The 27164-nt window shown below is 36.8% G+C and overlaps 1 protein-coding gene across 3 annotated transcripts in view; it reads left to right on the top strand.

The window, feature by feature from the left end:
- Positions 1–27164, top strand: part of NELL1 (neural EGFL like 1) — a 333120-nt gene that overhangs the window by 69226 nt on the left and 236730 nt on the right. For all 3 annotated transcript variants that reach the window (XM_015631302.3, XM_015631301.3, XM_015631300.3), the window contains exons 8-12: positions 1791–1925; positions 2772–2874; positions 6272–6345; positions 13178–13277; positions 21974–22102. In XM_015631302.3, coding sequence (XP_015486788.1) covers positions 1791–1925; positions 2772–2874; positions 6272–6345; positions 13178–13277; positions 21974–22102 — 541 coding nt within the window. The remainder of the gene's footprint in view (positions 1–1790; positions 1926–2771; positions 2875–6271; positions 6346–13177; positions 13278–21973; positions 22103–27164) is intronic.

The raw sequence follows: 27164 nt of genomic DNA, 5'->3' as shown, positions 1-27164 counted from the left end.
AGACAAATGCAAGTTAGAACTGGGGGTGTCTGGAGGGAAGCATTAAGGTTTGTATCTGTGTTTCAAGTCCTAACCACAATAGCCACAAGTTACTAATGTAGATGCAGTTATATTTTGTGGGGATGATGCATGTGAAGGTTTTGAAGGGCTGTGCAGCTGCCCACAGAGATCCTGTTTGGCCTGGCAGGTGGTCAGAGAATGGTTTACTAATCTGCAGGAGCAAGCATCTCTAGCTCCTGATCCTCCACCAAGAGATGCAGTGTGAGCAAGAACTTTTGAAAAAGTGGTTTGGTTTCTTTTGTTGCTTTTTGGCTCCACTATATCCAGGATTTCAGCTTCTCTCTCAATATGTTTGCTTACATCTGTATCACAGCATTTTATAGGTGAGCAAGGGTTGTTTGCAATGAATGTGTATGTGCAGTTTATATAAAAAGTTATGGACACTCAGAGTGGGGCTTGCCTAGGAAGGAAACATCCAGCTACTGGTTTCAGGCTCCAATAATTTTAGTAGCTGTGGAAGTTGTGCAGAATGAAAGCAGAAAAAGGAGGTTCCCTCCCTTTCTGTACCTCTCCTGAGTCTGGGGGGCTCAGAGTGGGACACAGGGCCTATGTAAGTGGTTCAGCAGAGCATTTACTATGGCAGATTGCCGCAGAGTGCTATGAAAGGAGCATTTGATAATGACTTGTAACAAGCTAGTCACGCTTAAGTCCTCTTCCTACCTTTTAAAGACTAATAAGTGCTAGCTTTTAAAGCTTTTTTTTTTCCCTAATTTGAAATATTTCTGAATCTTTCCAGTAGATATGTTTAGTTGATTTAATCTTGTGTCCTTAAATAGAGACATACTGTATGTCAGGGTGTTAGAATCTGGCTAAAATATTAATTTGCTGCAGGAGAAAAGGATTGTGTTAATTGCAGCATTCCACACTACTGGGCTAGAATACTGTTAGTTCCTCTTTAAATGTAATGGCTAAAATAATTAATCTAGCCTTAACAATCTACTGAAATCAGTCTGGGCATCTCCTGTGCTTCTTTGAGTGGAATAGAACTTCTTTTAGTAAATTATGAGCCTCCACTACAGTGTGCTTTGTAATCAGATGTGTTTGTTACATGGAGACTTCCAGCACAGAGATTTCTACTGAGTCTTCCCTTGCTGGAAGTCAAAAAGGTTGAAGCTTGACTTCGATTAAAATCAAGAAAAATCAAGCACTTGAGCTCATTGATGGATGAGGCAATCTGGTTTATTTACATCATGGATTTATACAGCCAGGAATACGTTTATGAATCACAAAATTTTCCATGTAAATTTTGATGGTTTTGGTGGGGTTTTTTTGCTTTTATTAAAGTCTTATATTTATTTTGCCAGAAGAAAAATGTCTTTTAACAGAGGTCTGTCATCTTTCGGTTATTTTTATGGGCAGGGAAGGAATGCACATACTTACTGCTAAACATTAAGCTTTCATATGCATTAAGTATATTTCAATACATATAAGTATAAATAAGTATTTTTATTGCAACAGCAAGGAGTGTTTAGAGCTAGCCACAAGCCCAGGGCTTACTCCAGCAGCATGGTTTCTCCACTGATCGTAGTGTGGGATGACCATGTACTAACTCCAGCAAAATCTGAGGAAAAGGGTTAGTTTATACCTGCTGATTTCCTAGTTCGGTGTTTCGAAGGTTGTAGTCAAAGTTGGTTTGGCTAAAAATAAGTATACTGGTTTTTGCTTTTTTAAATCATGTGTTTGAATTGCAGAAATTTCATCACTTCATTTATAGTTACTTTCATTTATAGTTAAATTATGCAGAAACAAGACTGAGTCAATTGGAAGACTGTCATTGTGAGAAGACTTGTCAAGTAAATGGATTGATCTTCAGAGACAAAGACTCATGGGTTGAAGATGATCATTGCAGGAATTGCACATGCAAAGTAAGAATTTCTGAAGAGTTTCAAGGATAGGATCTAATGAAAATGTGAAAATGGCCTTTGAATACATAATGTTCACTCTGAGAATTGCTATACTTTTAGTATGCATCTAGTGGCAGCATGGACAAAAGAGAGGGAAGTGGTAAAATAACATTTTGACATAGCTTATTTTTAAGCATCATACATAAAATCTGCTTTCCCTTGACAATGCTTTCTTCTTTGTTCTAATTACAGCTGTGAGGACTTTGTGGTTTTGGGGTGAAGGGGTGGCATTGTCTGTGTTTAGTTTGAAATTGTTTCAACAGCAGTAGCTTTTTCAGAAAGGAGGCATTATCTTAATAGTATTCATAGATGCTTAGTTGCATCTTGCATGGTAACAACTTGCAGATTCATTTTCAGCATTTATCAGACTGAAAAATAGAAGGGACAGAAAGAGAATTAGTATGTAGAACTTGTATCCTTCAAATTATTTGATAAATATCTGAAGAGAGCCTTTGTTTGCTCAGGAAAATAGAAACTTGATTGTTAAAAAGCTCAAACATTACTGGAACAGCCTACAGAAAACAGGGCTTATGCTCTTGACTTACGGTTTCCAGTTGATGTATTTTGCTCTGGGAATGGGGTGTAAAGCCAGTAATATGTACCAAAATACTGAAGCAATTCACCTTCAGTTTCACTTGGATTCATTTTGTAGTTGGGTGGGATTAAATCTGTTACTCTGTTACTGAAGGATAGGTTTATAATCTAGAATGGTATTTTCATTTACTTAAATAGTTCTTAAGTTTTTTATAAAATACTCACTAATTGCAACAGCAGTAGTTGAATTTTGTCTTAAAACCCTGTGCTCAGAGTGGAGTTGTGGAATGCCGAAGGATGTCCTGTCCCCCTCTCGAATGTCCTCCCGATGCTCTCCCTGTGCACACGGAAAGCCAGTGCTGCAAAGTATGCAAGGGTGAGTACATCACACAGACTTTGCCATTTTTCCTTCTGTTTTACTAGAGTTAAACTTGTCTGCCAGCAGGCACATTTTGTAATGATTTTCAGAGGTCCTGGTAATTCAGGTAACATGAGTCATAGTGGCAAACATGTTTTAAGAGGAAAATAAATAATTGCTGAGAAATGAACAAGCAATGCAAATTTCTGAGGTACTGTTTTTACCTATTGTTAGTGTAAAATTATTCATCCTTTTGGGGTCTGGGAAGATTGACTTGGCTCCAGTTTGTATCTCCTCTTGGTGTTGAGGAGCATCAAGCCTATGGTCGGATCTTTCCTTTGTGATGACTAACCAAGCTGTTATCTTTTCTCCTATCTTTTCTTTCAAGTTAAAAAGCTGTTCTTTAAAATAAACATGACAGAACATCAGACCCTGGCTAATACCACTGCGTGGAGCTGTAGTTTGCTGTAATTAAGCTCAAAATAAATTAATGAGAAGAAGGAAAAGCTAAGTAAATTTTGTGATTTGTGTTATTGTCAGCTTTCAGTCCCTTTTTCTGAGAATGAAAGCTGTTAAGTAACGATTATGGAAGGAATATTCAATATTTTTTACTTTAATAGTAGTACAAGGAACAAAGACAATTTATGCAAGAAAATTTTATATTTTATATGTCTGAAAATTTTATATTTATTGGCTGTACACTAATGTCAGTTGTATCTTAAGCACAAATTCTCTTTCCTCTGATCTGTTCTGGAAGATGAGTAAACTTCATGTGTGAGCTTTTCAATAATTTATTAGTACAGGGATGTTGAATTATTTTAGGATTTATTAGGAAAATAATAACACTTTTTTAACATTCTGTCACCTTTCTTCAGTCACTGAATTCATTAGTTCTGTGCACAAATATCCTTGCACAAATACGCAGCTGTGATCGTGCACTTGCTCTTGTTTCTCATGTAATCTTATTTCTCTCAGCTGTATGTCAGCATGAATATTCTGCATACTAAAAGATGTTCATGAGTTCACTTTACTTGGGTGGTAAAGTGGCTGTGCTGACCTGTATTTTTGTCTCAAAATATTTTTATTTGTAACACTGAAAGTCTAGGACGTTCTTTCATAAAACTGGATGTATGCACAAAAGTCAAAATCTGACACAAAGAAATTGTAGGGCACAAAATTGTAGATTCAGTGTATGCCCTCATGAGTAAACTGTTCCTGTTATTTGTAGTGAAAAGATGAACAAGTCAGACATACCTTTTGTCAGTGACTGGCACAAACTTGACTCATTATTCTGACAAGAACTCAGCATGTCAGTCAATGGGAAGAGACGTATGGAAGTTGATTGAAATTGATTGTAAATGCCAGCTCTTTGACAAAATGATGTGCTAGGACCACAGTTAGTCACCTCTAGGTAGATAGTAGTAATCACAGAGGTTTTCCAAAGAGCTGCACTGCAGGTGTTACTTTCTCTCTGCTTTTTGTATTTAGCTCTGATAGAACCATCAGTTTTAATTTGCTGTCTCTAGGGATTATTGAATGGCTGGGTTATTGAGCACTTTCCCATCTTAGTTAAGGGTCAATGAACAAAGCTCTAATGTCTGATATGTTAAGGGGTTTAGGCAGTTAGTTTTGATCCCTGACACCTTGTGTTAGTATTTCAAATAATATTTGGCAAAAGACTAAAACTTTGTTTTAAATATATTTTTTCTGAATCGTACACTAACTTGCTTTCCAGTGTGTCCATTCTTTTGTTTAAAGCAGTCATGTCAGGAGAACAGATGGAAAGAAAAAGGAAATGTCTCTAACTCAAATTCTCCTAAAAATAGTTACTGGGATTCCTAATTCAAACAAAGCTTCTTCATCTGACGTTTTCTTCAGAAGTGAGATCACAAGAAGGCATAAAAACGAGGGCTGCTTTTGAAAAACAAAGAAAACCAGGATACCAGAAGGAAAAGGCCTATTTTTAAATGTCTTAGTGATATGAAAACTGAGTTATCCTGAAAATCATAAATAATTCTCTTTTTTTTTGAAGGGATGAGCATTTTCACAAGGAGTCATTAGAAGCAAATTTATGTCTGAAGGTTCATGAAGATTAATCTAGCAGTCTCTTCTGCTTAAAATTTGGGAATCAATCTGGCTATAACAGTTGCTGCTGTGGAATTATTGAAATCACCTGTAAGGGGGACACACTTGCACCTGTGAGTGCTCCCCTTACCTGGACACTCAGGAGGGAAACTTAGGTAAAACAGTCCTAGATAGAGAGTGTGTCTTCTGAGAACAGACTACTCGGAACACTTCCACTGTGCATGTGGCTTGACTCTGCAAAACTTTAAAGCACGGTTCAGTTGCAACATAGGATTCACACCTTTTAGCTTTCCTTTCAGAGTCACAGGTCAGACTTTTACCGGCCAAGTACAAAGAGAAAGAGGTGCAATGCCACAGCAGAAAGTTATTTTATCAGTGTTTAGCATTGATCTGGTTTGTAAGGTAGGCCGCTTTTTTATAGTGGATACTTGATTTGTGTGAGATTGTAACAGTATAGCTGTTCTCTCTAATTGATGGATTTACTGTCCTTCTCTGGAATTGGAATTTAGACGTGTAGTTGCATTGGGACTGTGATTGACCAAGCTGTTTGCTGCTGTGGCCCCGGTGCAGGTTGCCTTCTTCATGGTGGCAGTAGTCCCAAACTAGGTGACTTTGCCGTGAAGTGAATGAGGAATGATCATGTTCCAGTCTGTTGGTTCATTTGTGGAGCCACTTACCTTTGGTACAAGGGTCAAAACTTCAGACAAGAATTTTGTAGTAGGAGTTCTCAGTTTCCTGGGAAAATCTGCCTATTTCATATGTGCTTGAAGAATATTTTCCTGCAATAGATTTTTGCAGTTTGTTGATTCAGTACAGTCATTCACTGCATCTAATCTGTTTGTGGAGTCCTCCTGCAAGTTGAAGAGTCCACCTTTGTGCCCACAAAAAAAGTGAAGGCTTAATTGAAATCTGTGTTACATTTTTCTTGCGATGAACTGCACACTAATAAATGTCTCCAGTTCTTGAAGTGAGTCATGAGGACCTCTAGTAACAAATACTGTAGCTACTATATATGATGTCAATAGCGAAAATATTTTCTATTGAATGATAGGTTAGTCTGGGACATGTTTTGTGCTCCCATTCCCTCTCTTTAGTTTGGATCAAGAGGCTACTTTCTCTTAAAATTAATTTGTTGTTTGTTACTTTGTTTGTAATTATATGTGATACTAACTTCTCATGAAAGCAAAATGTGCATTGTATTTTTAATGTATTGATATCTTTTCAGTGTATGTGGATACTGGTTTTACTTCTGTGTTATACCTTGTATTTATTTCCTGTTTAAATACTGATTTAATTAAGTCTTCATCTCCCTCCTTCTCTCGAATTACAGCCAAGTGTATCTACGGAGGCAAAGTACTGGCAGAAGGTCAACGAGTGTTAACCAAGACCTGCAGGGAATGTCGAGTAAGTTTCAGTTGTATAAACCTTTCCTGATTTTAAATGTATCCGTGGTGTTCAGAAGTGACAGTGAAAAGTTAGTGCATTTCTTTAGGCTTCCTTCATGAAAATGTGACCTCTGTTGTCTTGAAAAAGGTGACCTTGAAGTCACTGAAAGCCACAAATGCAAAACCAAGGCAGGAATGTGACCCTTGCAGGATAAGAAAAATATGAGCAAAATTATTTGGAAGAATGTTTTCTCATATCTCTGCTTTTACGAGCTTTAGAAAAAAGTAACAGCCTCTTGAGCAAATTACTTATTTCAGCCAAATTGCTAAAATTTGAAGCAACTTTCTTGTTATATTGTGTGAGTTACTCTATATTTCCCCTAGTATTGCTCAAACTATATATAGCTCTTCTAATAATTGAGGTGAATTGCTGAGTATTGGAGTAGACTGAGTTCTTTCTTGGCAAATTCATGACACTTGGACTTTGGCAGTATTTAAGAACACAGATGAACAGAGGCTGTGTTAGATCTGTTCAGGGAGTGTTGGTGAATGTGAACATTGTAAAAGATTACAGTGATCTGGTTATTGCTGTGCTTAGAGCTGAGTGTGCAGAGTAGCAATTTTATGTTCACTAATAGAAATGGACAATAACTGGTTGCAGATGTTGTGAAAACAGCTTGTTATGCAGAATTTCTTTGCTGTTGTTACTGTTGAGCTGTATGGGGTGCTCAGCACTGCATATATACTGCATATGCAAATATGTGGGTTCCCTTGGAAGGCAAAGATGCCTGTTACTTATAATATGACATAGAAAGTTTTTTTGAGAGTAGAAGTACATGTATAAAACAGGAGTACAGGAGTATTTTCACGTTAAAGTGAAACCAGAGAGGCTGATCTGAATTGTTGGTGGAACTTCTCTGTGCTAGAAATAAGAGTGTTATATTCATCATTAGGACTATGATAATACATTCATGAAGATTAAAAGCAAAAACCAACCATCAAATATCTATCATTAGGAATGAGTAAAATAATGAAAACAGCTTTTTTATTTTGCTTATTGTTGAAAAGAAAATGATATGGCAATGTTAATTACAGTAACATTGCAGTTGGTATTTGCATCTTAATTGACAGTATTGATAAATATTCAAAATGGCGTCTGTGAATGTGACACCATAAAGAAAATGTTTGATGCATGCCTGTTGCTAGAGGACATGGAATGACTCACACGTACACTTGCATGATAGGATAGAAAAAACCTTCTTTTATTTTTCTTACTCCAGTATTTATAGATTCTCTGCAATGACCAGGGATTGGATAATTAAGTTACCACCTTCCCAGTCACACTGATCATGTGAGATGTCCATCAAGGGACATTATCAGAAGGAATGTGGTAAACTCGTTATGTTTATAAAACCTCTATGGGAAAGCAACAGAAGGTATGAAAAACACTCTCAGAAGGCTTGCTTTTCAGGGTGACACATGCCTTCAGAAAAACCCCAACAAGCTGAAGTTCTTTCCACAACTGTGCTTCAACAAGATACATAGCAGCAAGGCTGCTAATTATTATATATATGTTCCCCAGCCTCTCTGTGGCTAAGGTCCGCCCTGCAGCAGCTCAGAAAGGAGGGAAGATATTATTAGCAAAAACTATAGGGGTGAAAATAAGGCTCTCTCCTTGCTGAGATGGTATTCCCGCTTTATTCTGGGGATCGCGTGGGCAAAGAGGAAGAAAATTGATAATGCGCTTCTTTTTGAAGTCAGGGAAAGGGGGGAGGGTTACAGTCTCACAGCCAATAAGGGAAACTGGGGAGGAACAGATAAGGGGGGAAGCTAAGATTCTATAATTCAGGTGTACATTCCTGGGTTATACCACTTTTTTTTAATGCATTACAACAACTGGCCTGGGGAGATTGTTTGCATCTGTTTCTGTGGGGTGGTGTGTCTCCATACAGGAGGTTCATTCAATATGTCTTCAGCATGACCTCCTAAATCTGACCTACTTGTCTGCTGCCTCAGTTAGGAATGCTCACTAGATGAAGGATGAATGGTGATCAGTCAAACTGTGACTGTGTCATTGTGTTCTGTCCTGTGTGGTCAAGGTATTGTATGAATAAAGAAGGGACTTTGTCATAGGAGAGGACCATACAAAATTTAATATGGTTTAATTTTCCAGACATGAAAAACTGACATCAGGTTTCAAAAGCTGCTGATCCATGAAGGCATACAGTGGAGGGTACACATCTACTGTCAGTGTAATAGTGTTGATAAAGAAGACTTAAAAGTCTTTGTGTCTGTAAAGGTGGATATATTTGTGAGGTAATGTCAAAAAGATGATACTGAAATTTCACATTTAAATTTTTATTTGAAGATAGACTTCTTGTTCTTTCCATAGATACTGATCCAAACTTAAGAGGCTTTTAATTTTTATTGTTTTTCCATCTATAAAAAATAATATTACTACTGATGGATCCAGCTAGATCAAAGATTTTCTTTATCAGGCTGAGAGACCTTTTTTTTAATTTTTCAAAACTAAGTCAGACTAAAAATATTTTTGATGCACATCCCCTTAACTGTAAGCACAGATGTTATTAATGAAGAACCATTCCCTGCTGGAATCCTGCTCACAAACACTCTTTAGATGAATCTACAATGACAAAATGAGCGCACAGGTATTTCTAAGAATCACAGAACAATTCAGATTGGAAGGGACCTCTGGAGTTCATCTTGTCCAGCTATCCTGCTTGAGCTGGGTTACCTGGGCCCAGTTGCACAGGGATGACATCCAGATGGCTTTTGAATATCTCAAAGGATGGCGACTCCACATCTTCCCTGGGCATTCTGTGTTGGTGCTTGGGTAGCCTGATGCTGCAAGAGTGTTTCCTGATGTTCAGATAGACCCCGCTGTGTTTCAGTTTGTGCCCATAGGCCCCTGTCCTGTCACTGGGCACTGCTGAGAAGAGTCTGGCTCCATTCCTTCCCTTTGGGAAATGTGTCTGTAGGTTCCCCTCTGAGCCTTCTCCTCTCCAGGCTAAACAGACCCAGCTCTCTCAGCCTTTCATCCTGTGAGATGCTCCAGTGTATTATTTATCCTCGTGGTCCATGGCTCTCCCCAGATCATCTCTCACTTGTGGTAGGAATGCCAGAAAATGCAAGTGTGTATGAGCTTTTAATAACTTCACCTTTCTGCATTCAACAAGTGTTTGATTTTTTTTGTTTGTTGGTTTGTTTAGGGCTTTTTTTTTTGGGTTTCACCCATGGTGATGTGGGCCATTGAATGTCAATGCAAAGATTTTTGTAACTTTTGCTGGAGTGGGAATTTGCAGTTAATCAGCTGCCTCTGAATGGCATGATGCCCATTCATAAACAGATGACATGCTTGCCAGGAAAGGGTACAAAAATCAATGCCTCTTCATTAACGCTGGGAGCAGGCAGTCACAGTGTGCCATGCAAGATGGACAGGGCCCACAGCTTTCAGGAAGGTTAACTAAAAAGTTTTTTGTAGAGATAAGAAATGCTGTGCTTCTTAAGAGTGACAACTAAGGCTGCTGTTTGAAACTGTATTCTAAGAGACTGATCAATAACAGCTTGTTGTGTCTTAGGAGTGATATTCCCAGATGTGGTGCTCTCACTGAAACCACATCTCTCACTTCCCTGGGTGGGATGGAAAGGAGAGTTGGAGGCACAAAAGGTAAAGATCACAGGTTGAGATAAGAACAATTTACTAGAATCAACAAGGACATAAGGAAATAAACAGTAACAGCAGCAATACCAATGACAAAGGGTACAGATGATCGATTCATGGGGAGCAATGCCCAACTGCTCCCTATCGACCCCACCAGCCCCACATCAGAGTGAGGTGGTGTAGAGTAACCACCTGTCCTGTCCATGCCCCTCCTGGTTACTGCAGAGATCAAGCCAGCCTTGTCTGGAACTAGGGCACAGATAAATTCAGACAAGAAAAAAGCCCCACCAAAATAGCCTTATATGAAATCTTGCTATTGATTTTTAAAGCAAATCATGTGAGATGAGCTGTTTGTTCAGATTTTCACTGCATGTCACTGATTAGGCTTACATACGATCCTTTATTTTATGTACTTACCTTGGTAATTACAAGAAATTTACCTATCTTGTTGTAAATTTTTGACTCCAAATCTCATTCTTTGTGGGTTGTATGTCACAACTGAAGCTTGATATATTTATTCCAGAAAAAAATATTTTTGACATTTATTTCTGTGACTGCTACATATGTGAATTGAATATAAAAAGAAGGAATTTTTCTAGGGCTGCCTGAAGCAATAATTCTGAAGTGTGAACTCATCTTACTTACCTCAGTGGATAAAATCTGAAATCTGATGATGATAATTCTTATAATTGGATCTATACTAGTTTATAACAAATTGATTTTAACCCAAAGAATACTCAGAAATGTTTTAATTGTTTTAAGACTTAATTACAAATAAGTTTAATTTGTTTTGCCAAGATGAAAAGTCTACAGAAAACTTAAGGAAATAAAATTTTGTTAAATTAATGGAATTCTCAGTTTGTGTTCTTTAATCTCCTTGTGAGTCACTAAAGAAGCAGTGAGCTTGGAGTAAATTTGTCTTTAGCTTTTTAGCTCATCCTGACACTCATTTGACTTTCATACCATTTCTTGCCATATTTTTCTGGCCAGATTTATTGTCAGTCAACACTTTTTGTCTGTATGCTGACATACTTTACTCTTTCTGCTATAATTGTCCTGTCTGAGCTTAAATAGGCAATTATTTGCAGTTACAGCCAGAGCTTGTCTAGCTGGTTGTTTGATAATGTGATAGTAAGTGATGGCCCAGTGTCTGGTTCTTTTATCACCCTTGATCCTGCAGTTGCACAGACAATTGTGGGGGGTTCTTCCCTTTCCCTTGTGGAAGTGAGATCAGGAGGAGACCTAATGCCTTCATTAACTTCACTGTTCTTGTGGGCACTTGCTCTGGCGATGTGTGCCCTCCGTGCTGCTGTTTGGAGCTGCGTTTTCTTACAAAAAATAAGAAGATGCCTGTGGGGTCTTTTAAGCATTATTCTTCATGACAGCAACTGATGCAACTTGCCAGTGAAGGCAATTGGCCCTGCTTAGTCTTAAGATTGTAATGTCAAGGGCAGTGACAGGCAGCGATTACGGAATGGTCAGATTTGCTTTTCCTGGGTTGGCTGCACTTCTCAGCTGTAAGTCCGACAAGCTGCTGTGCACCTCGGGCACAACATTTGTGCCTTGTAGGCTCAGCAGGCGTTCCCTAAGTCTGTAGGGCAGCTCGATTCTGTGAGAGCTCTGTCTGGAGCCTGGTGGGACAGAGATGAATTGGTGTGGTGAGGTGAAGTGGCAAGGCTAATGACCAGCAAACGTTTTACCTGTGCACCTGAGCCAGTGCTTTGGTGTGGTGTGGCATAGCATTGTGCAGATATGAAAGCAAGCTTCTGCACTGAAGTGTTTCTCTTCACACAGGGTGGACTCAGGTAATTTCAGTATTATCTGTTCAAAGTCACATATCTGGTCCCTCAGATGATGAGTATGATGTCTTTAATGAGGTTTTGTCTGTTTTTTGGTATTGGTTTTCCTTTGCTTTCCTAGCCCTAGATATATTTGGATCATATATTTAAACTTGTCTCTGCAATCATGATAGCTGGAAAATGAAATTTTTTCATTTGAAGAAAGCAGAAATTCTTCTTCCACTCTTTTGTTCTGCCATCTGACATGTCACGAAAAATATTCTGGGAGGAGTGGGGGACTAGACTGATGTTAAAAAAGTGTTTGGGTAATGTAGCAGGCTGCCTGCTTTCTTGGTAGAGTTTCATAGCTTGGAAAATGAGATTACTTGGGTATAGACAGTCCTGTGGGTTAGCTACTGTAGCTCCTACTGAGCAAAAATCCTGGTTCTTAATTTCTGCTCCACTTGTCAGTTCTCAATGATAGCATAGCTTAACAAGGGATGCTGAACAAGCAAATTATGGTATGAGGGAGGCTGGAGTGGGGGGATAATGTAAAAGGGGAGACTATTTTGGGACAAGATTTTAAGAAACAACAAACTAAAGTGCTGGAAAGCTGTTTGGTCTGGAGACATAGTGAGGCTTATTTGCTGGATGGGAAGAAGATGGACTAAAATTTGGTGCAAAAATTTCCCCATGAAGGCTCTATGTCTATGATTATAGAAAGTTCCTACTAACATCTAGACCTCCTATCATGGTTTTATTCTGAATCTAGAAACCAAAATCATAGAAACATCTTTAGCTTGATTTTGCACAGAAGTTTCTATAAGGGTATCTCAAGATGACCTTTCTTCTCTGAAGGACCTAACTTCAGAAATAAGGTGATCAGTAATTCTAAAGAACAGACTCTTGTAATTGGACATGACAGAACAACACAACAACACTTGAAAATACTGGTCTTGCTGTGTATATTGGAGTTGAATAACTTATCTGTGAAGTATATGGACTGTGAAGTAAGAGGAATAAAGCTCAGATTTGCAGAAAGCAGGAAGACTGTCTTTAATCTGGAATTAAATTCTTTAATTTCTTGAAATACTTGAAAAGAAGACTACTATGAGACTACATATTTGGTAAAACTAGAATAGAATTTTAAGCTGAAGTGCCTTGTCTTTTAATAATTTTTTTTTTTATTCTGGGCAGAGGAATGCACAGTAGATTGCTCTAGATTTGATGTTATGATGGAACAAGTGAATTTTACTTGCTTCTTGCTAGTTTACCAGTGTTTTTGCTGGAGATTACTAGTGCTGTGGATGGAAAAGTATGTGATCCTTGCCACTGCGTGTGTTTATGTGTTTTCACCAATGTAATTTTTTTAAAATGTTGTTTATTTTCAGAATGGAGTTTTAGTAAAAGTTACAGAGACTTGTCCACCACTGAACTGCTCAGAAAAAGATCATGTTCTTCCAGAGAACCAGTGTTGCAGTGTTTGTAGAGGTAAGCCAGCTTGGATGCAAGTTGTTGTTTCAAAAGGGAGATACATTGAAAGGAACAATTCCCTTTTAATGAGATATTAAGTACCTCTGTAAGCATGATTCTAAACCCAGTCTAGGGTACTCCTTTGGTTAGAAGACTTCCCAGATATAAAGTTGTAATTGTTCTGAATTAGGCAGACAGAGGGAGAAAAGGAAGAGCTGAGAGAGAAAGGAACCAATATCTCCTAAAAATCCCTATTAAAAGGATGTTGTATTTGAAAAAGAAATAAATTTTGTTGCTTAAACTTGCAACTGCAGTGTTTTGAAAGTTTTTTTTTAAGGTCTCTATTTTAAAATTGCAAAAACAGCATTAAGATTCTAGTTTGATGGATATTAGGAGGTTGATTTAGATCTGAGCACTCTCAGGACTAATTTGTGAATTAAGTTGGACAATAAAATAATACCAATGCAAAATAATAATTAAACATTTAACACTAGAGGCCAGTTGTAGGCTGAGTCCTGGTTGTAGGCTGGACTGGACTGAACAGGCAATAACTAAAATCTTAATTGAGTAAACCCCCTTAAATGAGGAATGTGCAGGTATCACTAGATTAAGAAACTTAAACAAGCTTTCTTCTTAAAACATGTTCTAATCAGTGAATTGATCAGAGACTAATCATTCCCTATGTTTTGTACCTCTGTTCCTCATCTCTCTCTTGGTGCTGAGTCTCAGCTGGGCTTAAGGGAAGCCTGGTCTCTCAGGACTCACGTCAGCCTTTAGTGATATACCTCAGAAATTCAAGCAAGAGATGTGCCAAATGAGCATTAGACATTTGCAGTCTTAGATGGTTACTGAGGTCTGCTGGAATATTTGTCTTGCCTGCATATGAATTCCTCCAGCACCATTGCAGATGCTGATTAAGGGGCTCTGAATATCTCCCTCTGTCAGGAAATATTAATTAGTAAATACGCATGGTTAAATATTTACCTAGGCCTTGAACTTTAAAACGCATGTAGTTGCAGGGACCAGCATATTTTGAGACTTCCTGTTGGATGATGGTGTAAGAATATATACATTATTTTTTTTTAGTGGTTTGTAGGAACATTTGCAACTATTTAAGCAACCAGTAAATGTTGCTTCTCTGCACTTCAGAGGGCTCAATGTATTAGTGATACTTGTTAACAGATGGCCCAGTTTGATGTAGTGCAGTACTGAAAAAAATATATTCATTACTTAAAAGGATTAAAAATATTAAAGCTTCAAAGTTGATAGAAGATAAGTTCCATAATTATTCACCTCCATATTATTGTTAGTAATAAGTACTCTTTTTAGATATTCGTCCCCAAACTGGCTTCATTATTTATGATATAAGATGAATATCTATATTCATATGATGATCTCTAGAAGCAAGGGAAGGAATTGTGTTTTCTCTTTCTAGGAATTCTGGTACATGATGCTTTCAATTTGATGCATTAAACTTTCACTTCAGTTCTGCTTTAGCTGACTGCTGAACAGTACCTCCTCTTTTGTATTTCATCATGGCTTTTTAAAATTCTTTCAAAAGTGAGGCCTAAATATATAATTAATTTTGTCAACTTTACAAAGGTAAATTCAATTCAGCCCTCCTAAGTTGCTTTTTATATCTTCAAGTAGAATACATGCTGCTTGATACTTTTGCTTCAGTTGCATGCAACCCAAAGTGATAGTATATAATTTTATCATGTGCTGTTGTTAAAAATGGATATTTATTAAGAATTCCATATTTGGTATGGATTTCATCAAGCAAACAGGTGCTCTCTGATATGGCAAGCAGGCCACAGATTCTGATCCTGTCCTGTGACAAAGTATCATTTACTGGGAAATGGTAAATTTCTTCTCTTGTTTGCAAAACCAATTTCCTTCAGAGACTATATTCAGCTTCCTTTTTGTCCAAGTCAAAGTAGTAAGGAAGACATATTGTAGTAATTGCTGTCCTGAATAAGCAAAATTATTTGTTGAAAGGTCACATGGATCATTTGCACATCATATACAAATTTCACATTATATGTATGATGATGCAGGTAATTTGTTGCATTAGCCCTTAGCTAAGCCTTAAGTTATTCAACAGAATATTTAGCAAGCATTTACTAGCAATGTTAAATAAGAATATTACTTCTGTGTTAAGTTTTTCAGTGCATATTAGTGACTGCTAGGTTGTGGGCTTTGTAGCAGTTTGTATTGTTTTTAGTATTTGTAGTTGTGGAATCAGAAGCCTTTTACTGAATTTCACTTTTGTAGAATTCTAGAATATATTTGCTGAACTGGGGAAGGGTGACAGGTCTGCATCTCGTGCTTTTATAGCTGCAGTAAAGGAATTTCCATGTAATGAAAGGATAAATATGAGGGGATCAACAGAAGGAAAGAAAACCACAGAGAACTTAAAGATCTTCATGATTCTGTGGTATGAGACTATACCCTCCTCAGCGATATCTGTAGTACTTACCACAATAATAGATGAGTGCTCTAGGTTATGCAGGGTAAAACATAAATCTGTGGTGTTTATGGAGATGGAATTTCTGAGTCAGCAAAGAATAGAGTTGAATATTGTTATATAGAGAGTTGGTCCGCTTCCTAGATAGTCATTATTTTTTGTAAATGGTAGGAATGATAAAGACAGCAAAGAATGCCTGCTCTTCTTCAGGCTTTCTACATGAGATTATAGTATATTAGAAGGTAATAGTATATTGCTAAGAGGCAATTATTAGATTTCAGGGAAGTGGTTGTGTGAGGTGTACAGCAAGGTGAGAGTAGTATGGAAGAGCTCAGCTTTAAAATGACAATTTATTTTTTTGATTTCATGTACTGAATGCATAAATCGACCTCGCCACATCTGTGTATGGAATCTATCCTTGACTGTTAGAGTACCTCCAGTTTTTCCTTACCTTCCCTGTGCTTTAATATAGATGTCTGCTTAAACTATGTGGCCACTTTATACTTTCCAGCTGGACAATGTGGTATTATTAAACTGTCTTTTAGAAAAGACAGTTTTTTTTAATTTTTCTTTTACAGAAAATTTTAATTTATTTTCAAGTTTCACAAAGAATTGTGTCACAAAATACATTTTTTACTACTTTTGAGAATCACTCATTTTTCTTACAACATGCCTGCTGTACATTTTTTATAGCTCAGGGACAAATCTAATACAAAAAATTGTGTCATTAAAGTGTTTTATTGTTCCCTTTAGCTGTTTTTCTCCTTGCCAAAGACAGTGTGTAATTTTGAAAGAGTGGATTTTTTTTTCTCCTTTGCATGAGTGATTCAAATACAATTCCATGAGAGAATCTTTTATGTTGTTATGCTCACAATTTTAAATATGTAAAAATAGCCTTAACAGCCTTAGCAACTTCAGATGTGCTCTTCTTAAAAGAAAGAGTGTGATGAAGCAATGAAACAGTTGTGTTTCTAGAGAAAATCATTTGCTGTCCTGCAATAGGGTGGGACTGATGGATTTAGATTGCCTGTTGACACTCATTAGGAGGAAAGGGAAAATTTTATTGATGAGGTGAAGCATACATTTTAGAGCAGGGAACAGGATTCAAATCTAAAATCAGTCCTCTGCCACTATTCTTTGTGCTGCTTTGTTTTATTCTGGGAAGGTTTTTAGTCTTTCAGTTAGAGGGTTAGAAGGCTTTTCAGTTTTGCGTGTTTCTCATCTCAGCCTTCCTGGCTGTGAAACTGAGATTTGACTCTTCAGAAATTGAATTTTTCCTATTTACTGCTGTGAGGTAGGAGTTATTTCAAGGTTTTAAATTTATTAAAATTTAATGGCAGCTGATAAATATGAATTAGTTTATTTCTAAACATAGTTGTAGCATTACTTAGGATTTAAAAGAGCTTTCTATCTGAAAAAAGAAGAAATCTTTTTATGCTTGTTAGCCTGTGTAGCTACCATTATTCTATTGCACATAGATAAACACTGTATAATAAGCTCTGCATTCAGAGAGTAGCTTGAAAGAATGTATGAAGTTGCTGTTTTATGTCAGACCACTGGGTTCTGGGACCACAGTCTCTGAAGGTTTAAAAGCTGCTGTTCAAAGAGCTGCTTTGCACATGACTCATTAGAAACTGATTCAGATCATGGAAAGGCATAATTGGTAATTCAAATTTTAGCACTCTTCTATGACTTTTCCCTCAGATTTACCTTACATATTTATATCATAACTGTGGGGTTAAATCCTAACAGTAGAAAAGATTTTGAGGTTGAAACTACCTTGGACTTTTGAACATTGCTGGTGCTTTTTAACAGAAGAATTATGACAGTTTTTTGTTTGTTTTTTTTATATTAAGAAATCTTTATATGTGAAGCAGTGAAATGAAGATTATCTTGAACAGCAAGAGAACAGAGGTTTTGCAGTTTTTTATGTGAACAGCTGAGGCTATTGCAAGAAGTATAGAAAATGGTACAGAAGTTATAAGGAAACCCTCAGAAACAAGGAGAGGTGCATTACTGTTGGCCATGAAAAAGGTAGAAAGAGATATGGATCTAAAATGTATTGATTGCAGTTGTAGACTTGAATGAGTTGTTGCATTTTATAATCGATAATTAAGCCAGATTACCAAATATGTTAGGTATGCAAAAAACTGAATGACAGCACAAAACACCTTAGAGTGCTGCTCTGCAAAAGCAGCCTCTGGAACCACAACTTTGAAGATGTTGCACGGAACAATAACAGCAATGTTCAGGTGTCCCAAAATAGATTAATTTTATAATTTGAGATACCTGACTTGAGGCCACTAAGGCTTAGCCTGTTGTGCAGTTCCTGATGCTGCAGAAGTGATAGTTTTATGGCTGCTAGCATGTGTCTCGTTCTTTTCCTAATTGTCTTAATACATTTGTTAATGGTCATTTTCTAGTCAGAATGAAGGAGTAGAAATTTCTTAAGAAAAATATGGAGCAAACATTTCAGCAGCCTTGATAAAGGAAGAGAGTAATGTTATCAGAAATGTTTTGGGAATGAACAGAGGTCATCAGGCCCATCAAAAACCTAAACACACTCTTCAATATTTAATTCCCCTGCTAGTATCTAAAAATGTTTTGAATGACTTTGAAGGGTTGTTGTGCACATTTATGATTGTGTGTGTATGTGCAGGGAAATGGTTTCTGGCATCTGTTCTGAATGCATTCATCTGTAATTTTAATTCATACTTGCCTTGTCATCTGTGCTGGCCTGAAATTAGTTAAGATTATCAGAACTATTTAAGATTTTCTGGGGTTTTGTTAAATCCTCTCCAATTGCCTGCTTGCTGAGATGTGATGATTCCATTTAAGCCATTCTTATATTTAGAGAGGAGCTGACTGTCTCAGATAAGACTTTGCTGAATATTCTCAATGAATTATTATTTTGGCTGGGAGATGGGGATGCATGCCCTCTGCTATCTCCCACCCATCTGAGATTTAGAGATCCCACTGCAGTATCAGCAGGTGGTTTGGGCATCTCTGTGAGCATCTTTAAGGAGTCCTGTGATATATTTCATACCAAAGAATTAATCAAAATCAGATATTTGGCTCCGGAACTCCAGCTGGGGAGAATGGAGACCAATGTCTAAGAAATCCAAGAACCACACTTGATATGCATTTTTTAGGCTCTTTTGAAGTGCTAAGCTTACATTTTTGCTACAAAGAAAAAAGACCTCTGTAAAAGCCCCTGATCCAAGCAATGATGTGCTTTTTCTGACAGAGGTAGAGTGAACCCTTGCTCTTCTGTTCCATCAGGTATATTTTTTTCCTGCTGGTTAACCTTAAATTACAGTTGTTTTGTAAAAGCTTGGTAACATAAAATGTTGTAGCACCATGAATGCTCTTAACAGGAATGGTTTTCACTATCCACTTACAGAAGTATTGAACAAGTTTGCTGAAGTGCTATAGGAAAGTAAAGTAGAGTCACTTCTAGACAGCAGTTTTAAGATAGGAAACAGTGTTTCACAGGTCTGTTGTAATAATAAATGCCGAGACAATCTAGAGATGTAGTAGATGTTCTATGATTGTGTATTCCTACTGACAGGAGAAAAATGAGACATCCTTGAGGGCCTTTATTTTCTCAAGTTACTGAACTGGAGGTACTTTCAAAATTTAATTAAAAAATTAAATATTGAAATCAATTATTAAAATATTTAAACTATTATTTAGATATAAAATATATATTAAAATATTTATTTGAAAGTTTTAGTTTAGTGCTCTTTTAATGGCCTTCAAGCTTGAAAACCTGATTCTGGATGGAGACTGTTCATATTTGAATTGATACAGGGAACAAAAGCAATGCAGGTTTTCCTGAAGAATTTTTAAAATACAGGTGACAGCTCTAGTGGCAAAAAATGGATAGGTAGGGTAGCCATCATATCTACAGATAAATATCAGAGGTGGTAAATAAACAGTGAAGGATTCACAGGGCTGTGATGTGATATTGAAAATTAATCACTAGCTTGTGCTTGGGAAAAAGTGCTGTTAAAGTAGTTGATCTGGGACCTGGGACTTATGATGAGAGTTAACTCTGAGAAGCCATTGATTTGGCTAATTGTAAGTCTTAAATTCTCTGTGAGCTGATCATAAGGTAGAATGCTGATTCACTGGGATAAAAAGAACCTTGAAACATAGAATTTTGTTGCAGAAAGTTGTGCCAGCAGTCTTGTAACTAAAACATGCTGTGAAAGAAGATGTGTTTTTTACAGTTTTGGATGAGAGGGAAATACAGATAAGTATGGACAAAATACCCTGAGACAGAGAAACAAACCACGTAATATTTTCATACTGCCTAGCTTAATATGCTGATATGTTACAGAGGTTCTGACCCAATAATAATCAAATCAAAGGAGAATTACTATTCTAAAGAAGCAGGAAACAGACTAGGATGTCATAGTCTTGGGGAAACAGTGACAAAGGAAATTTTATAAAACTTACTGTCTCTTGGATGTTATCTGGAATGCCAGTAGAATAGTAATCCTGTGTGGGGAGCATAAACTAGATACTGAAGGGATAAGTTTGAGGAGATGGGTTCCAGTGTTCAGTTTCAATTATTGTTATAAAGGCAATAATGAGAAGTCAAATACTGTGATTGCATGAGTTACTAAAGGCAGTGTGTTGACACCCTATTTTACCAGTCTAAAATGTACCTGGGCTTGACAAGGCTGGATCTGGAATACTTGAATTGTTTTTACCAAACTGTGAAATGAGTAAAGCCTAGAAGGGATAACTGAAGTTTTCATTAAGGGAATTGGTTCTTCACAAGCTGGCTTACAATGAAAGAAGGAGCCAATTGAGCACAAGGAAGATACCTTGGCTGTGAATAAAATTAATTCAATGTTTAAGTGTAGAATTGGATATTGACACTGCTAACAAATGTTAACATTTTGAAAAAAAATTACCTCTGAACTCAGCATTAGACAATTAGACACATAAATTTGGAGTGCACTAAACTTGCACACCTGAGTGAGTGTTAAATCAGTAGACCACTAAAGTGTGTATGTAAAAATACATTAAAGTAGGATATCAAAACAAGGGATATGAAGAAAGACCTGAATCTGGCATTTAGATGTTAGAAGTCTGGGTTGTGTTTTTCTTAGCTGTTTTTAGGGGATGTTAGGAAGTTTATGATCAATGAGCTAGGACTTTCAGTTCACTCCTTTATGACCAGGCACAAGTGGCAGAAACTGCTCTGGTATTCAGATAAGTGCAAGTTGGAATACCAATAGATGATATTGTGTCTGGGTTTCTGCTTTTCATCTTTCCAGGACAGAAAATGGAGACAAAATAGGAATTACCAAAATGACTACTTATGTATCTCAGGCAAATAGAAATTGACTCTTGGATATTAATAGAGAAAATCCATAAAACATACATCAGTGGAGGGAGGAAAAAAGATCTTGTTGTCAAATTCTGTAAGTTATTTCTTAACTTCCAATGGAATGCCTTTAGAGGTGAAGTTAAAATTACTTTCACTTTAGACTTAAGCAGAGAAAGATGTTGATGTGTCTCTGAGAAATACTGAAATTCGGAAAGAACTTCAGCCACTTGTACCTTTACAGAAGGAGGTGGGAAAGTTCATCCTATTTCTAGAAATGACTGCATGGAATAAAAAAAACTGTTCACAAAGAAACTACTGAGCATTTGTGTGAAGGAAAAAGGAGAGATTAATACAAAATCTCCTTGATAAAATATGATGTATGGAATAATTATAAGCTGTAGAAACAATCAAGCTGATTTTTGATGACAGAATTACAAGGCAGTGTATGAGGTTGCTTTGACTACTGGTACAATTTTGTGCAATGTCTCATTTTGCTCTACTAAAGGCACATGTGGCTATGCAAAATAAGAGATTTTTGAGGGCATTTTTTTAATATATATTACACTTTATTGTCCTTTTGGTGTAAGTTAGCATTGCACTTCCTGATAATCAGAGACTTAATGCTATGTGGGTTCAGTAGAACACTAATGAATTGTCATTGCTTCCTACTTTGGAGTTGTATTTTCTCCTGAATAAGACTATTAATACAATTATCTTTTCAAAGAAAATGTTTTTTCTGAGAATGAATTGATGGAGAAATCCAAAAAGCCTGTATGCACCCATTAGGTTTATAGAGAGAATTTGGAATATATAATGACACCGTTTTTGAGTGATACTGTCAATGCAAATACCTGAACTAAACATGTTTTAAAACCTTGTTGAATGTTCCTTGTGTTTTAGGCCATAACTTCTGCGCAGAGGGACACAGGTGTGGTGAAAATTCAGAGTGCAAAAACTGGAACACAAAAGCTACTTGTGAATGCAAGAATGGTTATCTCTCTGTCCAAGGGGACTCTGCATATTGTGAAGGTAAACAAAATATTCAAAGATCCATTTCCTGAACAGCTTACTCAAAAACATAATATGAAATAAATTGTTGAGGAATTAATTTCATTGCAAAGTTCAGTTTCATTTTGATGAATATCACAGGGACCTTTTTTGTGTTCCTAAATAGGAATTGAAGGTTACAAGTGGTGCTGGGCCCCCTGTCTGTAGGGTTATTTCCTTGTTGCAGTTGTCTTTGCACACCATGGTCACACTGTCACAACAAATTTTAAAACACTGTTTTTCAGACAATAGCACCTACTTTCTAAAATGTTTTTTAGAGGACAGTGCCTTTATAAGCATTAATTTAGCAAGTGGGAATTCTGTAGGTAAGCAGTAATATGTGAAGGAGTACTGAGGCTCGGATAAAAAATTGATGAGCTGCAGTCCTTCCTGAAGTATTTCTGTGGGACAGGTACTCCACTGAAATTGTTTTTCTGCGATACATAGGAGACCTATTTCTGAGAAGATTGTAGCTGAGGTAGTTCTGTTCATGTGTTATGTGATAACAGGAATGAATGCAATGGGGTGTTACTCTCCTTTTTGTTTCTCAGTGGTTTCTAGAGCTTGTTATACATAGCTGTGATGTACTTCTTAATAAATAAATAAATTGATGATTCAGTATATACCACATTCCTTCCTGCCTTTGTGTTGTGGGTTGTGTTTTTTTTTTTTTTTTATACCCTTGTATATCAGGCTGTGATATTTAACCTTTTGACCATCATAGGAAGTTTTTGAACTGCTCTGTAAAAAATATTTCCCTAGGTTGTTTTTACAGTAATACTGGTGATAGATGGGGATGGTTTTTTTTTGATAAGCTGTTAAAATACAGCTTAAGAATTGAAATACTGAGGACTAAGGATGTAAGAATAAAAAAAAATACATGCCTGGATTGTGCTTAAATGATCCTGCATTCATAAAAGGGGTTTTTGGTATATGCAAGTGAACAGAATGGCTTGAAATAGCAGATTATAAATGTATTTGGTATAGTGCAGCTTTAAATCTTATAGTACTTAGTCATTTCTCTACAAACAATAATTTGAATGATCCTTTATGTTCACTTTCAGTGACTGGAAAAACAGTTCCTATGTGTGTTCTTAAAGGTAGGCAGCAGATGTATTGTGTATAGAGAGAAACTTTTTTATACAGAAATCTGAATAACTGCTTTATACGTACTATGAGGACTTCTTGGACATCAGAAGACAGGCTGTTTATCAGCTATGATATATAATCTAGGATTATCTGGGGTCTTTTTTTCTGTTTTAAATAATGACAGTGCTTAGTATTTACATTTATCTAGACTGTCCCTTTTTAGTTCTGTGGAAAAAAATTAAACATTCTGAGCCAAGCAATTTTGGAGATATTGGCAGTACATTAGTGGTAGTGATGGTGGAAAAAAAAAGAGCTTTTAAAAGAAACTAGCAGGAACTGAAACATACCTGGGTCTGTGTTGCATAAATTTTTGGAAAGGCAAATTAAATCCCTGATTTTTGTGTGTGGGTGAAACATGAGGCAATAGAACAAACAGCTGCTTTTGCTATGGGATAGAGGAGTGTTGCTTTCTGCATTTTATGAAATTATATATTTGCTAGAAGGAGTGTATTTCTCTGGAGGTTACACAGAAGAGAGGCCCTTAAGCGAGGGGAGCTACAGGCTGACAAATTGATTAGCCAAGAGGTGACTCCTTTCAGCCCTGTGAAGAGCTTCTTTTCACTCCTCATAACAGCTTTCTGCAAATTTTCTTTTTATGCCTCTCTAACCTCATTCTTCTCATCTACGTGTTTATTCTGCTAAATAGAATAATTTCATAGTTGGCTGTACAATACTCTCAAATGCAGTTTGGAACTGTGATTTAAACAAATGAGGACAAAGGCATGTATCTGAAGGTACAGTTTAGCAGGAGGTTGAAATAGTATAGGGGTGGATTTTTTCTATTACTGTTTTGAATTTCTGCATCTAAGAATTAAATATTCAAAACACATGAGCAACAAGTAATAAACATGCAAAACACCTATGGAAGCAAGGAATATCTTATGCTCCTTAATTTGTCTTTGGCTTTGCTATGCCTTTAAACTTAAGACATATGAGATCACTGTTTCCTTAGAGTTTGAAGGTTAAATTCTTTCAAACTCATGGTATGTGCTGGTAAGTGGCACCTTAGTTCAGAGTGCTCCAGATCATTGAGTTGTAGCTTTCCAGATTTCTCCTCTCTTCCAGTGTACTTGAAGTAGCTGTGCACGTGAATTGTGATATATAGTATTATTTTATGTTACCTATGATTTTACTGTTATTTCTGCTTGCTCTTAATCACACACTTTTATCCTGCTGGAGTTTGGCATCATTTTCATTTTGTAAGATCTCTGAAGTGTTGTCTTTGAGTCTGCTCTGCTTTTTGATAAGTATTTGTCTCTTTTTTAACTTTGCATATTCACTTTCCATGTAATTTTGAACATTTCATATATCAGTACAGTGGAAAAAAGAATTAAAAGTATTCTAAATTTTATCAGATAATTGGCATCAACAAATATGTAAAATAAATAATAAAATCCTGAGAGGCTTTCACTATTCATTCTCAGCAACTGCTTTTCAAGTACTTAGAAGCTTCTTATGTTGAGATGTACATATAAGATAACTACTCACTATATGTATTCCATTGTTGAAATAACATGTATTCAGGGAAGACAATTTCTGAAAACTAACAAGTAAATGAAGCTTGTGGTGAATGAAGGAGGTAAGTGGAGATTCTCTATGTTATACAAAAGCATTGTGTTTTACTTAAAATCAGGAAAGTTGGGCTTTTTCTGTTTTTCTGAAATTTGGCTGGTTGTCTTGCATATGTAAGACATAATTACAGCATTGGTCTTTTAAAAAGAGATGTGTAGAAACATTGCTATTAATCATGTGATCTGAGGTTTACTTAAAGCTGTGGATAGTCACAAGTGTTGAACCAGTGTCCCTTTATCTCTGTCACATATGCATGGATAGATGCTGGGACTCATGTAAGGGAGCTAGCCAAGTCCAAGGCCTGAGGGACTCAAGCATTCCAGTTGCAGCAGTGTGTGCACAATTGCAGCTCTGGGTTTTCAGGAAATGACAGATGGACACCTGTGTTGAGCACTGGAAGTTGCATGTGTGTTAGTGCCACATGGGGCAGCAGATTGTGGCAAAACCAGGATCAAAATGGGGAATCCATTTCAGTCTGTCTGACGCTGATTGTTCCAGATGTGTTGTGTGATGTGTGCAGCAGACCTGTAAATACTTATACACTTACACTTATGTACTTCTTCAGAGTTGAAAAACTCCAGTCTGTGAGTACTTTGGAAAAAATAGGACAGTACTGCAAACTACGAGACAAGAAAGTGTCAGTACATGATGAGTCTGAAGCTCAGAGATGATAAAGAAAGGAAAATTAAGTCTCATCAGCTGAAAGCCAGGCTTGTTGCTAGCTAGCGTGATGATGCTCGCTTTTTAGATGCTAACAGGCAAAGGGCCATGTCTTCTGAAAAGAAAAATTTCTGCTTGTATTTCACAGTGAAGGGGAAAAGAATAATATTTCTCTGCCACATTTCAGCTCCCCATTCTTTATTACCTTCTTTGCTTGAAAAATTTACAGCCCCTTTCTATCTGCAGAGTTCTGTTGGTACAAAAGTGATTTTTACCTTGTTGCTATTGAGATCTGATCTGGTGTGAATACTGCTAAAATCTAAAGTGGAATAGATAGCACAGGACAAATGCACGCTTCCTCGCACTGACAAGAGTGCATGGAACAAGAAAATCAGTATTAACCTTAGCCATCCTTTATGGTCCCAAGAAGCATCTCATAAAAGTGGTACAGTGCCTTACCATAAGTGTCTTGTCATGTTTCACAACATATGCTCAGCCTGTGTCACCAAAGAATGTTCTGTGATAACTTGTTACATATGAAAAGATTCACTGACTAAAGTGGACCTGCAAGATGAGTATCCTTATTTCATGACTGTGTTGTTTTCTTTCCGTGTGTACTTAAGTATGCTTTCTAGGATGATTCTTGTATGACCTGACCCTCACCTTAGTGTTGTTACATCAGCTTAAAGAATGATATTTGTGAAAATTCATTCCATTTTTGAACTTGATAGAATTCTCTAGATGCACACATGACTTTCAGAAGGAACATGACTCAGTTGCTTTTTCCCTTCTGTGCTCCGAAAATGTTATTTAATCTGTTGTTAACAAATTGCTCATTTCAAAAAAATGTCACATAAGTTCTGAAATGCTGGCCAAATTCATAAAATCTGCCTACTTCATGCTCTGAGGAAGAGTTATGATAATTTTACTGGGCTTGGCAGATTTTGAGAAGATGAAATAAAGACAAATGAAAGCTTAGGGAGAAGACCGAGTGCTCATTTTCCACTGAGCGTGGATCCAAGCATGCAGCATGGGGGCCTGGCAGAATGTCTGCTTGGTGTACTTGAAATCTCAGGTTTTTGTTGCTAGGTATTGTAAAAATAAAACCATATTTAATTTCCTTGTAATTTGCAAGTACCTTCTAGACACATACAGTGGTCTTTCTTGCTTTCAGTTTCTTTTCCTTTGAACTTGGTACCACATGTATTCAGGAAATTCATTACAGAAGGATAGATATGTAAATATATTGAAAATACCTGTTCTGAAGGTCCATTAGTGTGTGTTTTGTCAGAAAATGTTTGTTTTCTGAAGGTCACTTAGAAAAAAAATTGCGACACACAGAAGAAGACAATGGGTTGTTTTTTTCCCCATTATTGCAGTCATCAGGAAAAAGTAACCTTTTTAGATTAATGATGTAGTTCCAAATGCAAGGACATAACTGTCAGCATGCTTGTGGTAGTTTAGCATCTAGAAAAAAAAGTGGAAAACACCCACAGAAGTGATAGCTCTGAGAGAGGCTGCTGAGAGTTTCTTCTCTGCTTGAGATTAGACCAGTAGCTAGTAGAGGTCTGCTGGCAATCCACTGAGTTCTCACAGGTGGTATTTTTCTTGCTCTATAAAATAAGGTGATATTTTTATATCTGTTCTGCTGTAGTGATTTCAC

This window comes from Parus major, chromosome 5 (assembly GCF_001522545.3).
Source record: "Parus major isolate Abel chromosome 5, Parus_major1.1, whole genome shotgun sequence".
In the NCBI taxonomy this organism is placed as follows: Eukaryota; Metazoa; Chordata; class Aves; order Passeriformes; family Paridae; genus Parus; species Parus major.
The sequence above is the reverse complement of the archived record's forward strand: the minus strand, read 5'-3'. Positions and strand labels throughout refer to the sequence as shown.